This window comes from Callithrix jacchus, chromosome 10 (genome assembly GCF_049354715.1).
Source record: "Callithrix jacchus isolate 240 chromosome 10, calJac240_pri, whole genome shotgun sequence".
Lineage (NCBI taxonomy): Eukaryota > Metazoa > Chordata > Mammalia > Primates > Cebidae > Callithrix > Callithrix jacchus.
Genome location: NC_133511.1, coordinates 130,971,244 through 130,987,842, shown reverse-complemented (window position 1 = coordinate 130,987,842; position 16,599 = coordinate 130,971,244). Strand labels below are relative to the sequence as shown.

The window sequence follows — 16,599 nt, the reverse complement described above, 5'->3', positions numbered from 1 at the left end:
AGAAAGCGGCGCTCGGAGCCTGAGGCGGCGGTGGTTAGGCGGCTCCCCGGCGGCTTCTCCGCGGCGGTGACGGCGCCCGCGCTTCCCGCTCCCCGCTCCCCGCGCTCCTCCGCCCGGGCCCGCCAGCCGAGGCCGCTCCGCAGCGCCGGAAGATGCCCGCCGTGTCCAAGGGGGATGGGATGCGGGGCCTGGCGGTCTTCATCTCGGATATCCGCAACTGTGAGTGGCGGGGGCGGCGCGGGGCAGGGGCCGCAGGGGGAGACGGTCTGCAGCGGGGGCCCGAGGCGGGGGTGCAGGCGGGCCCGGGGTCTGGGGGTGCGGGCTGGGATGCGGGGGGCCCGGGGTCTGGGGGTGCGGACTGGGATGCGGGGGGCCTGCGGTCTGGGGGTGCGGGCTGGGATGCGGGGGGCCCGGGGTCTGGGGGTGCGGGCTGGGATGCGGGGGGCCCGGGGTCTGGGGGTGCGGGCTGGGATGCGGGGGGCCTGCGGTCTGGGGGTGCAGGCGGGCCCGGGGTCTGGGGGTGCGGGCTGGGATGCGGGGGGCCCGGGGTCTGGGGGTGCGGGCTGGGATGCGGGGGGCCCGGGGTCTGGGGGTGCGGGCTGGGATGCGGGGGGCCCGGGGTCTGGGGGTGCGGGCTGGGATGCGGGGGGCCCGGGGTCTGGGGGTGCGGGCTGGGATGCGGGGGGCCTGCGGTCTGGGGGTGCGGGCGGCGCTCGGGGTCTGGGGGTACCAGGTCTCGGGGAGCGGGCGGGGTCCTGGGTCTGAGGGTGCGGGGCGGGGCCCTGGGTCTGGGGGTGCGGGCGGCGCTCGGAGTCTTGGGGTGCCGAGTGTGGGGGTGCAGGCCGGGGTGCGGGGCGGGGCCCAGGGTCTGGGGGTTCAGGGCACGGTCCTTCGTCCACATGCGCACTCCCGGTCCTGGGCTGCGCGGTGGCTGCGGCACCACCGAGGGGGTTCCGGGCCCAGACGCCCCTCCCCAGCATGATGTCACCTCGGTCTTTCTGGGAGCGCAGCGTTAACCCAGCCTTTCCCAAAACGGCGTGGCTTTTAGCTTTGGGAGCAGAAATCTGGAAATCGCCGCCTTCCCGGGAAACGGCTTTGTGACCTGGGTTCTGGGGGCTCATCCCCTGGCTGGATCTCACCCGCGGCGATTAAAATGACTCATTCCCGGGGGGAATCCGGACACGGGCCGTCGTCGGGGGTGTGGGTTGGCTGCTGCTGGCTGCTCCAGTCGCGGGCCTCGTTCTCAGCCACATGCGTGTCCCCTCGGGGTGGAACCGAACCGTGAAACAGGCCAGGAAGGCTCACGCCTGTAATCCCAGCACTTTGGGAGGCTGAGGCGGGTGGATCACGAGGTCGAGAGATCGAGACCATCCTGGTCAACATGGTGAAACCCCGTCTCTACTAAAAATACAGAAATTAGCTGGGCATGGTGGTACTAATTACAGGTACTACCTCACCTGTAATCCCAGCTACTCAGGAGGCTGAGGCAGGAGAATTGCTTGAACCCAGGAGGCGGAGGTTGCGGTGAGCCGAGATCGCGCCATTGCACTCCAGCCTGGGTAACAAGAGCGAACTCTGTCTCAAAAAAGAAAAAAAAGAGGACTTGGAAGGGGGTGCAAGGTGCAGGGTGGGCTGCAGGTCCACCGATTAATTTGGCTTCTGTGTGCAGAACCTCCTCTTGGCTTTCGGAGGCTGCCCTTTATATTTAATTTAAGGGAGAAAAAAAGCTAGTTTCCTGTCTGGTGTGTTGATTTTTTTCCTTGTTATCTACCACATAGTTGACTTAATGATTTTCTTTTTTTTTTTGAGACAGGGTCTCGCTCTGGCGCCCAGGCTGGAGTGCAGTAGTGCCATCACCGTGCACTCAACCTCCCCAACTCAAGTGATCCTACCACCTCAGTCTCCCAAGTTGCTGGGACTATAAGCGTGCACCACCACCACGCCTGGCTAATGCTCGTGTTTTTTTGTAGAGATGGGGTCTCACTATGTTGCCCAGCCTGGTCTTGAACTCCTGAGCTCAAGCGATCCACCTGCCTTGGCCTCCCAAAGTGCTGGGGTTACAGGCATGAAACATGGCACCTTCATAATTTTTAATGTATATTTTGAGGAATTTTTGTGACCTTCCCTTTGAAGTCTCATTTCCTTAGAGTAGATGGGGGGTCAGGAGGACAGTCTGGTTGACCACACTCTGTGGAAGGGTAGAAGACCATCTAACCCTTCCCCTACTCTGCAGAAAAAAAAAAAAAAGCGTAGAGCCAGGTGTAGTGGCTCATACCTGAGGTCCTAGCACTTTGGGAGGGTGAGGCAGGCAGATGTTTTGAGCCTAGAAGTTTGACACCAGCCTGGGCAATGTGGTGAGACCCTGTCTCTACCAAAAAAATATGAAAATTAGCTGGGCGTGGTGTTGTGCACCCCTATAGTCCCAGCTACTTGGGAGGCTGAGATAGGAGGATCACTTGAGCCCAGGAGGTCAGGCTGCAGTGAGCTGAGATTGCGCCACTGTACTCCAGCCTGGCTGACAGAGTGAGACCCTGTCTCAAAAAAAAAAAATGCTGGGTGCGGTGGCTCATGCCTATAATCCCAGTACTTTGGGAGGCGAGGCGGGTGGATCACGAGGTCAAGAGATTGAGACCATCCTGGTCAACAAGGTGAAACCTGGTCTGTACTAAATATACAAAAACTAGCTCGGCGTGGTGGTGCGCGCCTGTAGTCCCAGCTACTCAGGAGGCTGAGGCAAGAGAATTGCTTGAACCCAGAAGGTGGAGGTTGCGGTGAGCTGAGATCGTGCCATTGCACTCCAGCCTGGGTAACAGGAGCAAAACTCCGTCTCAAAAAAAATAAATAAATAAACGCTTAGAAACACATCCTCGGATCAGCACTTTTGCAAGTAACATTTTTTCTCTTCCTTCATTACATAATGAGACCGATACACATCTTGTAAACCTGTGTATTACTTGTTAAGGGGACCCCTTGGAGAAAGGCTTAGCAGCCTTAAATGAGCTGTGATGTCTGTCCTTCCGTCTTTGAAGCAGGGTACATGAGGCAGGGCAGTGAGATTGAAAGCCATTGCCAGACAGTGCTCACTACTTGCTGGATGTATGGTCTGTGCCAGGCTGCGTTTGACAGGAGGGGCTGCCACAGTGAGCGCAGGACAGCTACCTCCCTCATTTGCGGTTTCACCTTCTGATGTATCAGTTACCTCTGGTCAACTGTGGTCTGAAAGCAGGTGAGTGCAATGAGATACTTAAAGAGACCACATTCATGTAACTCTTACCACAGTACATCATTACACTTCTCTGTTATTATTGGCTGATATCAATCTCTTACTGTGCCCAATGTATACGTGAAACGTTTTCATAGGTATGTGTGGGAAACAGTCTATAGGGTTTAGTATGATCTGAAGTTTCAGGCATCCACGGAGGGCCTTGGAACGTATCCCCGTGGATAAGAGGAAGCTGCTGTTCTCTTTAAATCCTTGACTGTGTAGACCAGACTTTCTCCAACTCAGCAGAGCTGACCTTTGGGGCTGGACCATCCTTTATTGTGGGGGGCTGTTCAGTGCCTCCTGGGATGTTTACAGCTGCACCAGATGCCTCACTTATGACAAGGAACAGTGTCTCCAGGCATTACAGCTGTCCCCTTAGGGCAAAGTTGGCGCCGGTCGGGAACCATGAGCGTAGCCCAGTGAGTAAGATGGCCCTCTCCTGAAGGAGCTAGTGGAAGAAGGGGTGCTTAGTCCTAGCTGGGGGAGCCAGGTCTCTTTATTTTTTAGTTTTGAGACGGAGTCTTGCTCTGTCACCCGGGCTGGAGTGCAGTGGCGCAATCTCGGCTCATTGCAACCTCCAGCTCTCGGGTTCAAGCGATTCTCTTGCCTCAGCTTCCCGAGTAGCTGGGACTACAGGTGCATGCCACCATGCCTGGCTAATTTTTGCATTTTTAGTAGAGACAGGGTTTCACTGTGTTGGCCAGGTTGGTTTCGAACTCCTGACCTCAGATGATCTACCTGCATCGACTTCCCAAAGTGCTGGGATTATAGGTGTGAGCCACCACGTCTGGGCATCCAGGTCTCTTTAACATGGCCCCTTTCTGGGATTCTTCTTTCCCGTGTTGCTGTTGGATGGCCTCTCATCAGCTTCGGCTCTGTTCTCCTCTGGGTGGTGTCTTCAGCTTGTGGTGCTGTTTTTCACCAGTGTGGCTCCGTATCCCCTGCTGCCCTCTGGGGTGGGCTCTGCAAAGTGGGGACCCTGTCTTGCTCGTCACCTTTTTCCTCCTCTGCTCCTCATGGCGAGCGTCTGGCACGTGAGGTGCGCTGGGTGAATGGATACATGAGCAAGCCAGAGAAGACCTCACACAGAAGGTGATTCTTGGGCTGCAGTTCAGGCAGAAGACCAAGGTATTAGAGGAACATCAAATATTAAATTAATTAATGCGGGCTGGTGCCTGGAGATGGGATTGGAGAGCTAGCCAGGGTTTGAGCTGATCTGAACTTGACCTCCATGTCACAGGCAGAGGAGTCCCCACCTCTCCGTCCCTGGCCAGCTCTGCTTTTGTGTCCTATTTTCCTGTTGTGAGGGTGAATGATAGGAGTAGTCGGGCTCTGTGGAGAGAGGACTCCACTGGCAGCCGAGGCTCTTGACCTTGACTCCGCCTGTCACCTGCTGCAGTGACTGGAAGCCACTAGCTGTGGAGCCTCAGTTTCCTCAGCTGACAGTTGAAGGGGTGGATTTCGAGTTGAGGTGTCATGATCTTTATGTTTTGTGCCTCCCTTGTACCTTTCTGACTAGTTTCTTAAGTTCCCTCCTTTAGCCTGGGCAGCATAGTGAGACCCCGGTCTTTACAACAGAGGAAAAGAAGTAGCCAGGCGTGGTGGCGCACACCTGTGATCCCAGTTACTCGGTGGGCTGAGGTGAGAGCCTTGTCTGAGCCCTGGAGGTTGAGGCTGCGGTGAGCTAGGATTGTGCCACTGCCCTCCAGCCTGGGCAGCCTGAGCAGCAGATCGAAACCCTGCCTCAAAACAAGTTTTTCCCTTTTAAGACCCTGTGCCAGGTATCTGAGATAGAGGATGGGGAGCATGTGGAGACAGAGTTGAGGATGCTCTGTTTTCATTTTGAGTAAACCTTCCCAGCAGGCTGGCCTGGGGCATCACTCCTCCCGGAACAGACAGCAGTGAATTCGCTCCAAGATCTGGAAAGGTGCCTTATGTGAAGCCCTGCCCTCAAAGCCGCAGATTCTGTGGCTCAGGTGCTGAACTAACTTAATGTCTACTAACAGTAACTTCACCCTTTCTGACGGGCTTCAACCCAGGGCCACTGTATTTGGTCAAGGTGAGTTCAGTGGGTGGGAGTTAATAAACTGTTTCTTTTTAAAATTGATGTTAAAAAAATTCTAGCCCTTTTATTTAGTCCCAGTCTTAGAATCTTGGGTTTGAAATAATTGCAGCTTCACAGAAAGTTGCAGAAAATGGACAGGGAGATCCCTGGAATTCTTCACTCCACCTTTTTTTTTTTTTTTTTAAGATGGAGTCTTGCTCTTGTCACCCAGGCTGGCTCACTGCAGCCTCTGTCTCCCAGGTTCAAGCGATTCTCCTGCCTCAGCCTCCTGAGGCTGGGATTACAGGCACCAGCCACCACGCCTGGCTGATTTTTATTTTTAGTAGAGATGGGGTTTCACCACGTTGGCCAGGCTGGTCCCAAACTCCTGACCTCAAGTGATCCGCCTCCCTCAGCCTCCCAGAGTATTGGGATTACAGGTGTGAGCCACCTCGCCTGGCCCACCCCACCTTTCTTAATGTGGGCATTTTATATAACTACAGGACACTTTCAACACCAGGAAGTGGACACTGGTACACGCCACCAGGCATATTCAGATTTTAGGAGATTTACATGCACTTGTGTGTGTGTGGGGGGTTCTCTGCAGTTTTAGCACCTGTAGCTTTGTGAGATTCAGAAGTGTTCCATCATCACAAAGCTATTCCTTATAGCCGCACTCCGGAAACTACTACTCTGTTCTCCGTCTCTGTAATCTTCCGACCTGGAGGATGTCATGTAAATGGAATCACGTCATATGTGATCTCTCGAGACTGGTTTTTTTCCCTCTGTACAGTCCCATCGAGGTCCATTCAGGCTGGCACATTGATTGGCATTGGGCAAAACAGACCAAGAAAACAAAATAACCGCCGACATCGGGAAACGGGATAACAGTTACCTGCTGTTTTTCCAGTTATTTTGGAACTTCTGTTTGCTTTTACACAAATGACGTACCTACAGAGGAGAGTCGCATGTAACTTAGTTAATGCGTGTCTTTCTGCATTGCTGTTGACATGCCAATGCTAGCGTATTGTCGGGGAGACACAGCACTGCTGGAGATGTTGTCAGACGCTGAGCATTGACTGCCAGGAAAGGGAAGAGGGATGAGTCCTTGCTGCGAGACCCATCAGTCGGCCGGGCACACCACTTGAGGCAGGAAATGACTGTTTCTCTGCGTGTGGTGCTGGTGCGGTGTAAATGCTTGGAGGCCTTCGGTTTCAAACCCCAGGTCCTCACGTGAAGGGGAAACAGATGGAGGGATGTGACCAGCAAGACGGGCGAGGGAACTTCGTGGCCTTGAAGAGTGATGCAGTTTGGCCGCAGGGTCCAGGATGACTTGGAGTAGCGACCAGCACTCCGATCCCTGTGGTCGGCATGCAACCTGGATTTATGCCTTCCGTTTCTTTGGTTTTTGAGATGGAGTCTTGCTCTGTCACCCAGGCTGGAGTGCAGTGGTGCAATCTTGGCTCACTTCAACCTCTGCCTCTTGGGTTCAAGTGATTCTTGTGCCACAGCCTCCTGAATAGCTGGGATTGCAGGCGCCTGCTACCACGCCCAGCTAATGTTTGTGGAGACAGGCTTTCACCGTGTTGGTCAGGCTGGTCTCAAACTCCTGGTCTCAAGTGATCCGCCTGTCTCGGCCTCCCAAAGTGCTGGGATTATGGGAGTGAGCCACCATACCTGGCCATTTCTGTTAACTGGAAATTAGATAACCTTTGAATTGTATTTCAGCATGACTAAAGTTAAAAAAATTTTTATTTGTGAAATTCCAGTTATGGAGGCATAAATTAGACGTGGAGTTTAGAACTAAACCTTAAACTCTGCTTAAACTCCAGTATAAAAGTTAAACACAGGGTGGGCACAGTGGCTCACGCATGTAATCTCAGCACTTTGGGAGTCCAAGGCAGGCAGATCACAAGGTCAGGAGTTTGAGAGCAGTCTGGCCAACATGGTGAAACCCCATCTCTACTAAAAATACAAAAAATTAGCTGGCGTGGTGGTGAGCACCTGTAATCCCGGCTGCTCGGGACGCTGAGGCAGGAGAATCACTTGAACCTGGGAGGTGTAGGTTGCAGTGAGCAGAGCTAGAACCACTGCACTCCAGCCTGGGCTGGGTGACGGAGTGAGACTCCATCTCAAAAAGAAAGAAAAAACCAAAACCCCCAAATTAAACATAAAGCTGTCGTGATCTTTGTGCATAGGCGTGAAGGTCAGAATCAGAGTTGGTCAGTCTGCTTTTGCATTTCTGAAATAACCTTCACAGTTAAAAGCTCATTTTGTCTTTCCTGAAGTGCTGACTTTGAGAAAAGAATGCTCTTCTTGCATGTCTTCTTTTGCTTATGCATGATTTGTGTTCCTTAGAAGTCAGTGTAGGAAGTGTGTCGTGGCGGCCGCGGAGAGGGTCGCACTCGGACTGCGATGAGAGGAAGTCAGTCTTGTCTAGGTTGGGTTTTTCTTGCCAAGGTCAGTGGTCGCTGCCTCTAGGAAACACCTTGGTTCTGTCACAGTGTTTCCATCGGGCTCCTTTGAAGGTTGGGGTCACTTTCTTTTATGACAAGTTGAAGGGTCCTGGTGATGAACATATTTTGTGCCAGATACTTACTGTTACTTCTCTTTCCTCTTAAAATGACTTTTGCTCTGTTACTTTTGGCAACAGTCTATGTCAGGATTTTCTAGTCGAAGAGTTCCTGGAAAGGCTGTCATTAAGGCTGGATTAAATGGCATTTTCTTGGCCCTTAAAAAAATCAAATAAGGGCCGCGCATGGTGGCTCATGCCTGTCATCCCAGCACTTTGGGAGGCCGAGGCAGGCGGATCACCTGAGGTCAGAAGTTTGAGGTCAGCCTCACCAACATGGAGAAACCCTGTCTCTACTAAAAATACAAAATTAGCTGGGTGTTGTGGCGCATGCCTATAATCCCGGCTACTCGGGAGGCCAAGGCAGGAGAGTCACTTGAACCCGGGAAGTGGAGGTTGTGGTGAGCCGAGATTGTGCCCCTGCACTCCAGCCTGAGTGACAGAAGTGAAACTTCATTAAAAAAAAAAAAATCAAATGAAGTCAGATCAGAGGGGAAGACTAGAGTCTGGTATAGAAAATGATATTTTGGGGTGGTTTTGCTCTCATGTGAATGAAGAGTTTGAGCTTCTGGGAGGAAGGGACTGTAGGTCCATGGGAACCTACACTCTCTGTTTTGCAGATTCTCGAGCATGGGGCCATCCTCCCTTAGCTCAAATCTCAGTTTACACCTTTCCAAAAACCAGAAGTCTTTTTGTAAGTCTGTGGTAAACTCATTTGGCAAAGACGCTGGCCCCACACTGCCATGAGGCTCTGTGTGGCCCTCCTCCTGTGGATGTTTTCGGGTTTCCTGTAGAGGTGCCTGTGCTTACAGGACACTGCCCTACCTGCGGCAGTGCTGTGCCCTGTGCCTCCTCCCACAGTCTGAGCGGTGCCGAATTCTGGAATGAATTTGCCCTCAGCGTTTGGAGAAGGGATGGCAGACCTGGGTCTATAAGGTGAGATGATGTGGGGTTCAGAGAAGCAGAGCCCACCTGCTCCGCCTGAAGAGCTTGCAGACAAGTGCGGAGCTAAGTTCTCTGTGTCCTCCTGCGTTCTGGACCGTGCGTGGGGGGGTGGAGGCTGTCACGGTGGGCAGACAGTGTGTGCTTGGGAGTTGTTTCCTGACTGGAGGGAGGGAGGTCTCAGAGTGAAGGCCGAGGGACATTGTAGAGGCCCACGAGGTGCTTGGATGGGGGCGGAAGGTGAATTCCAAGTGAAACCCTGGAGTGTGTCATGTCTGTGGGTGGCCTTGTTGAGCTGGCATTCTTTTTTCTGTAAATGTGTCTGGCCCAGTCCCTCCTCCTCCACACCTGGTGTGGTAAGACAGACCTGGCACGAATGGGAATGTCCCTTCTCCTGTGGCATTCTCTGCCAGTGCCCATCAGCTCACAGCTGGCCTGCTTTAAGTCACACCGGAGTTTGATATCGAGACTACAAGGTCAGGAGTTAGAAGTTGGATGACTTTCTGTCAGCTTCCAATGCTGGATAGAGTAAGTTAAATAACTTCTGCTTCAGTTTAAAAAAAAAAATGGAATGACACTCACTTAAGAAAACAGATATGGGCTGGGTGTGGTGCTCACACCTGTCATCCCAGCACTGTGGGAGCTGAGGCAGGCAGATCACCTGAGGTCAGGAGTTCAAGACAAGCCTGGCCAACGTGGTGAAACCCCATCTCTACTAAAAATACAAAAATCAGCTGGGCGTGGTGGTGCAGGCCTGTGATCTCAGCTACTTGGGAGGCTGAGGCAGGAGAATTGCTTGAACCCAGGAGGCAGAGGTTGCAGTGAGTCGAGATTGTGCCATTGCACTCCATCCGGGGTGACAAAGTGAGACTCTGTCTCAAAAACAAAACCCTGAAATGAACAGTTTTTACCAGGCCACATGATGCCTCAGACTTCCATGATAAAACCACATTTGCTGATTGTGGCAGCGTGCTCCTTCTTCAGGACCTTCCTCACTTTGGCGTGAAAATGAGGTGGTTGAAATGCCCTGAAAAGCAGTTTTGTCGCAAGAGAATTTCTGAGTGGGTGGATGGGTTCAGGTGGGTGTCCCACATACAAGTGGGGGCTGAGGCTGTGTGGTACGAAGAGCTCTGCTCGAGCCGGGCTTGTGAGGGTCTGGCCAGGGCACATAGAATATGTAACATGAGTAGGAAGCAGCCCTGGTTTGAAATCGTGCCCTGGAGACTGGAACCAGGAAGAGGACCCAGCAGTGAAGCAGTGGGGTGCCCCACACCAGGAGGGAGAGGCGAGTCCGGTGACTTGGGGGCGCCCCAGGAGCTGGGCTGACCTGGAGACACAGGGAGCATGTAAGCACACTTCCACATTTCAGACAGCGCTTTCTGCCGGCTCTGCATGCTTTTCCCAGGGCATGGTTGGCTGATGGAACTTGTCTCTCCTGTTCGGTTGATTCTTGTTTTAAACTTTGGTTGTCTTTTGGAGCCCGTGCTTACCTGGTGGCTGGAGGTACTCAGGCTTTTGTGGTGGAATGGGGTACCCAGGCTTTTGCTGTGCAATGGGGTACCCAGGCTTTTACGGGCTGGGAAGGTAGCAGGAGCACCAGGTGCAGGGTGGGCTGAGGGGCTGCTGAGTGCTGTGGGGTTCTAGGGGTATGGTGTGCCTGCAGCTGCCATGTGTCCTCGAGGCTGGGGAAGTCCTGGCTCCTCTGCCAGGTTCTTTCTGCCCCATGTAGCTCCCTCAGCCCCAATACCTCAGGAGACTCCAGGTCAAGGGGCTGACCTGCTGCCAGATGCATTCCCTTAGGTACAACAGGTGGAGCTGGTGTTTTGGGTCAGATCCTGCTTCTGCTCTCTTTTTTCACGGGTGGTCAGGTCGAGGTGACACATGCCTGTTGCAGTGGCGTGATCTCTGCCTCCCGGGTTCAAGCGATTCTTCTGCCTTAGCCTCCCAAGTAGCTGGGATTACAGGCACGTGCCACCATGCCCAGCTGATTTTTTGATTTTAGTAGAGACTGGGTTTCACCATGTTGGCCAGGATGATCTCAATGTCCTGACCTTGTGATCCACCTGTCTCAACCTCCCAAAGTGCTGGGATTACAGATGTGAGCCACTGCGCCTGGCTCTTTTCCACTTTTCAATTTTTTTTTTTTTTTTTGAGATGGAGTCTTGCTCTGTTGCCAGGCCGCAATGCAGTGGCAAGATCTCAGCTCACTGCAACCTCTGTCTCCTGGGTTCAAGTGATTCCCCTGCCTCAGCCTCCTGAGTAGCTGGGACTACAGGCGCGTGCCACCGTGCCTGGCTAATTTTTTGTATTTTAGTAGAGATGGGGTTTCACCATGACCAGGATGGTCTCGATTTCCTGACCTCATGATTTGCCTGCCTCGGTCTCCCAAAGTGCTGGGATTACAGGTGTGAGTAATCACACCTGGCCCCCACTTTTCAATTTTTTATATTTATTTTTATTTTTAAAATTTAGAGACAGGGTCTCACTATGTTGCCCAGGATAGTCTCGAACTCTGTGGCTCAAGTGATTCTCCCCCATCAGCCTCCCAGAGTGCTGGGGTTTACAGTATGAGCCACTGTGCCCAGCCCTTTCTCACCTTTTAAAATTGTAGCATTGCTGAGAGCCTGGCGTCTTCATCTTTGCCTGAAATCCAGACTTGGAGTTGCGAAGGTTTTGCATTCGTCTCTGTCCTTGGCTTCAGTGTACTCCCTATTCGCCTTTCTTCCCACCCACCTAAGCTTTGGCGTCTGTCTACAGGTTTGCTTTACAGTGTAGAGACCGGCAGCCAGCAGGGGGTACCTGGATTTTGTTTTGCGTTGTAGGGTGTTTTTCTTTCCTTTAAAATCCCTCTGATGGCAGCACAAGGGTGTAAGGAGGATTAGTTATTTAGCGTATCTAAAGAACTTTGAGCTCCTTAGGGCAGGCAGTGCTGCATTAGGGTTTATGTTTTGCTGTTTCTGTGGACCGCCTTCATGTAACATAGATGGAGTAGCAAGTACGTGTTTTTTTTTTTTTGGAGACGGAGTCATGCTCTGTCGCCCAGGCTGGAGTGCAGTAGCACGATCTCAGCTCACTTCAACCTATGGCTCCTGGGTTCACGCAGTTCTCCTGCCTTAGCATCCCAAGCAGCTGGGATTACAGGCATGTGCCTCCACACCCGGCTAATATTTTGTATTTTTAGTAGAGAGGAGGTTTCACCACGTTGGCCAGGCTGGTCTCGAACTCCTGACCTCAAGTTATCCACCTGCCTCAGCCTTCCAGAGCGCTGGGATTACAGGCGTGAGCCACTGCACACAGCCAAGTACATGCTTCTAATACAGTTTTTTTTTCTAGACCGAATCTTGCTCTGTTGCCCGGGCTGAAGTGCAGTGGCATGATCTTGGCTCACTGCAACCTCCGCCTCCTGGGTTCAGTGATTCTCCTGCCTCAGCCTCTCAAGTAGCTGGGATTACAGATGTGCACCACCACACCTGGCTAATTTTTGTATGTTTAGTAGAGACAGGGTTTCACTGTGTTGTCCAGGTTGGTCTTGAATTCCTGACCTCAAGTTATCCACCTGCCTCAGCCTTCCAGAGTGCTGGGATTACAGGCGTGAGCCACTGTGGCCAGCCATTTGGTTTATTTATTTTAGTTTTTGAGACTGAGTCTTGCTCTGTCACTCAGGCTGGAGTGCAGTGGTGTGATCTCAGCTCACTACAGCCTCTGGCTCCCAGGTTCAAGCAATTCTCCTGCCTCAGCCTCCCCAGTAGCTGGGATTACCTACCGGTACGTGCCACCATGCCCAGCTAATTTTTGTATTTTTAGTAGAGGCGGGGATTCACTACATTGGTCAGGCTGGTCTCAAATTCCTGACCTCAGGTGATCCGCCCACCTCTGCCTCCCAAAGTGCTGGGATGACAGGTGTGAGCCCCACGCCAGGCCTTGCGTATCTTTTAATATTCTTGAGCTTTGTTCTGGGCGGCAGCTGGGTTATTTGGGAACAATGGTTGCTACAAGGCAATACCCCTGCAGCCTGTTCTCTGGGGCTCGTTGTATCCCGCTGGAGGCGGTGTCTCCCACTCTGGAGGCCTGTGTTGGGCGTGGTTTTTCCTTCTGGCTGCTGGGCCCTGTGCTCCTGCCAGGGTTTTCTCTCTCTTCTTTCTGGTGACTCCCCTCTCCTTGAGAGAGTTTCCTTCCTTTATTTTTATTGATTGATTGATTGTGATGGAGTCTCACTTTGTTGCCCAGGCTGCAGTGCAGTGGCACGATCTCAGCTCACTGCAGCCTCTGCTGCTTGGGTTCAGTGATTCTCCTGACTCAGCTTTCCCAAGTACATGAGAGACAGAGGGGCAGGAAAACCGACACCAGGAGCACCATTTCAACTCTGACAGGAACACTGAGACAAGAGAAAGGGGAATGAACAAGAGGTTAGCCAAAAATACAAGAGCATTTTCCACTAACCCCAAAAACATGCGCGTCCAGATTGAATAAGGCCACCAAATGCCACACTTGGGCACACTGCCTTAACATTTCAGACACTGGCCGCCCTGGTGACTCACCCTTGTAATCCCAGCACTGTGGAAGGCCGAGATGGGTGGATCACTTAAGGTCAGGGGTTCAAGACCAGCCCAGCCAACATGGCAAAACCTGTTTTGTGTTCTCTACAAAAACACAAAAATTAGCTGGGCAGGTGGCACACACCTATAGTCCCAGCTACTTGGGAGACTGAGGCAGGAGAATCGCTTAAAACCTGGAGGTGGAGGTTTCAGTGAGCCAAGATGGCACCACTGCACTCCAGCCTGGGTGACAGAGCTGTCACACACACAAAAAAGCAAAACGAAAGGCAATGGTTAATTCTTAAAAGTTAAAAATTGAACCAAAAGTTGAACTGTTATTCTCAGCTGAGAACAGTATTTTCAAACATTAAATGTCGGTTTTCCTGCCGCTCTGTCTCTGGTGTCTGTTTCCACCACTCTCAAGTTTGTCCTCTAGCCCTTTTGCGTTTTTAATTGCTGCTGTCCCTGTTATAGCTTGAGAGCTTTCTTAGGACCCTAGTGCCCCTTCTTTGGTGGCATCTGTCTCTTCAAGCTGGCTTTTGTCTCGCCTGCGTAAAGGTGTTTCCTTTGGGCATTGTCTCAGTGCGTTGATTGCCTCTTGTGTAAGTTTGTTTGGTCTTTGGCCCATGCTGTGAGGCTCCGAGCCCTCACTCCGTGTTTGGTGGCCGGTGGCTGCCCACCCATGTTTGGCAGGGGCCTGTGCTGCAGGGTGAGGTCTGAGGGGGAGCCTGAATGTCAGTTCACTTCTTCCTCAGGACTCTACTCTCTTCTCTTGCTTGGTGAGCAGGTGGGTGTGGTGAGCCTGGCTGCAGTTACTCCGGATGGGCATCTCACCCCTCCGGGAGCCTGTCACTGGGCTGTGCTGCTTTCTCTGGGGCCCCTTGCCCCACACTTACTAGAGCTCAGAGCTTCTGCGTTCTCACCTTTCCAGCTTGTCTTTTGCTGGGATGGTGGCCAAGGGGCCTGCCTGACTACAGGGTCTTGCGGAAGGGATCTGCTGCTCCCTGTACAGACTTGAAGCCAGTCCTCCTGCCATCAGTCTCCTGAGGTTCCTGGCACTTTTCATTCCCAAGTCGTTGGGTTCTCTGTTCTCTGTTGGAGACGGTTTGCTTCTTACTTGCCTTCCCTCCTGCAAGCATCTGGGTGTGGCCTGCTCTCCTTGGCTGAGTCAGTGACGGCTTGACCATTGCTTTGCAGTGTCTAAAATTGTGATAACTCCATTGTCCTTGATGGCTGATTGTCTATACACACATGCCCCCACCCCCATTTATGACTTTAATCAACTCTTGATTTATCACGGCTTGAGAGAAGGCCTTGGGGAGGAATAATTTGACTTTATGTAATTTTTATTTTTTTAGATATGGGGTCTTACTGTGTTGCCCAGGCTGGTCTTGAACTGCTGGCCTCAAGTGATTCTCTTGCCTCAGCCTCCCAAAGTGCTGGGATTACAGGTATGAGCCACCATGTCTGGCCGCTTTCTTTCTTTTTTTTCTTTTTTAAGATGGAGTCTCGCTCTGTTACCCAGGCTGCAGTGCAGTGGTATGATCTTAGCTCACTGCAAACTCTGCATCCTAGGTTCAAGCGATTCCCCCGCTTCAGCCTTTTGAGTAGCTGGGATTACAGGTGCTCACCACGACACCTGGCTAATTTTTGCATTTTTAGTAGACACGGACGGGGTTTTGCCATGTGGGCTAGGCTGGTCCTGAACTCCTGACCTTCAGTGATCTGCCTACCTCAGCCTCCCAAAGTGGGATTGCAGGGGATTACAGGCATGGGATTACAGGCATGAGCCACTGTGCCCGGCCTCTTATGCTTAAATGAAGTAATACCTGACCTTTTATTAAATCAAATTTGGGCAGATGGTTCTGAGAGCTCGTGTGACATGTGTTTCTAAGTGGAATTTTAAGTAGAATGGTGACTCGGCATTTATTCCTTATCTGGAGTGAGCAGGTAGGAAGGACCTTGTCCCCCACTCAGGGGAACGAACAGTGCGGTGTGTCCTTTGGAAACCTACGTGGGATTACTCTGTGGTGCTCTGAGGCCCAGAAATGAAAGGAAAGGCCTGGGGCGACCGGGTGACCTGTGCTTCTTGTTGGCAGTAGAATGTAATGATGAGTCAGCCCAGGGGAGTTTGAATACCTGACTTTGCCAGAGATATTTGTTTAAACGCTGAACTGAAATATTTTTAATCATTTATTTTTTCGATGGCTTTAAAAAATAATTTCAGCCTTTACTTTTGATTCCGGGGGTACGTGTGCAGGTTTGTGACATGGCATATTGTGTGACGCTGAGGCACTTTATCATGGTGGAGGATAAAAGGAAACTCCTTTACACCTCTCTGCGAAAGTGACACTTCAGCTGGGTCCTGGTATCCACTCACTCGCATGCAAGCTCCACGTGAACTTGAAGTGGCTCTGTTCCCTGCCATAGTCCCAGAATCCTGGAGGTGCTTAGCACGGTAGCAGGCACTCAGTAAATACTCGGCAAGGAGAAACGTCCTGCAGACAGCAGGCACCCAGCAATGCGGGTACTCACCACAGATGCCTGGGGAAAGGCAGTAGGGGACTAGGTTAGCGGGGAACGGAGGGAAGGGGACAGGTGGAGTAGGGCCTTTCATAGAGCTTTATAATGATTGTGGCTCTTACTAAAATGCTAAGTAAACACCGAGTATCCTTGAGTAGCTCAGGCTGTTGTAATGCAGAGTGGCAAATGGTGTGAGCTGCATCGTGCAGATGAGGGTGAATAGCTTAGGAGAGGTCAGTGGAACAGAGGGGTGAGGCTTGGCTCAGTTCTTGCTAGGCTGATGGGATGTAGGGGATGGTTCCGAAAAGGGGGGCAACACCGTGTGCCATGCTGCAGAGCGGCCTGAGCAGCAGCAGGTCACACACAAGACGCTGGGGGCAACTCCTAGGGTGAGTAAGCCTGGCAGGTGACGGGGACGTGGCTGGAGACCGAGGTGGAGAGGCCAGAACCAGATGGTAGGGACCCTCCTGTCTAGGTTGGGCCGTTTAAGTATTTTAAGCAGGGGAATGACACTAAATTATGTTTTTATTTTTTTGAGACGGAATCTCTCTCTTGTTGCCCAGGCTGGAGTGCAGTGATACAATCTCAGCTCACTGCAACCTCCACTTCCTGGGTTCAGGTGATTCTCGTGCTCAGCTTCCTGAGTAGCTGGGATTACAAGCACATGCCAGCAAGCCTGGCTAATTTTTATGTTTTTGATAGAGATGGGGTTTCACCA

General features: G+C 52.2%; 1 protein-coding gene across 2 annotated transcripts in view; it reads left to right on the top strand.

Moving 5' to 3' along the window:
• Positions 1 to 16,599, top strand: part of AP2A2 (adaptor related protein complex 2 subunit alpha 2) — a 75,037-nt gene continuing 58,438 nt past the window's right edge. For both annotated transcript variants that reach the window (XM_054241248.2, XM_054241247.2), the window contains exon 1: positions 1 to 219. In XM_054241248.2, coding sequence (XP_054097223.1) covers positions 153 to 219 — 67 coding nt within the window. In that variant the 5' untranslated portion in view covers positions 1 to 152. The remainder of the gene's footprint in view (positions 220 to 16,599) is intronic.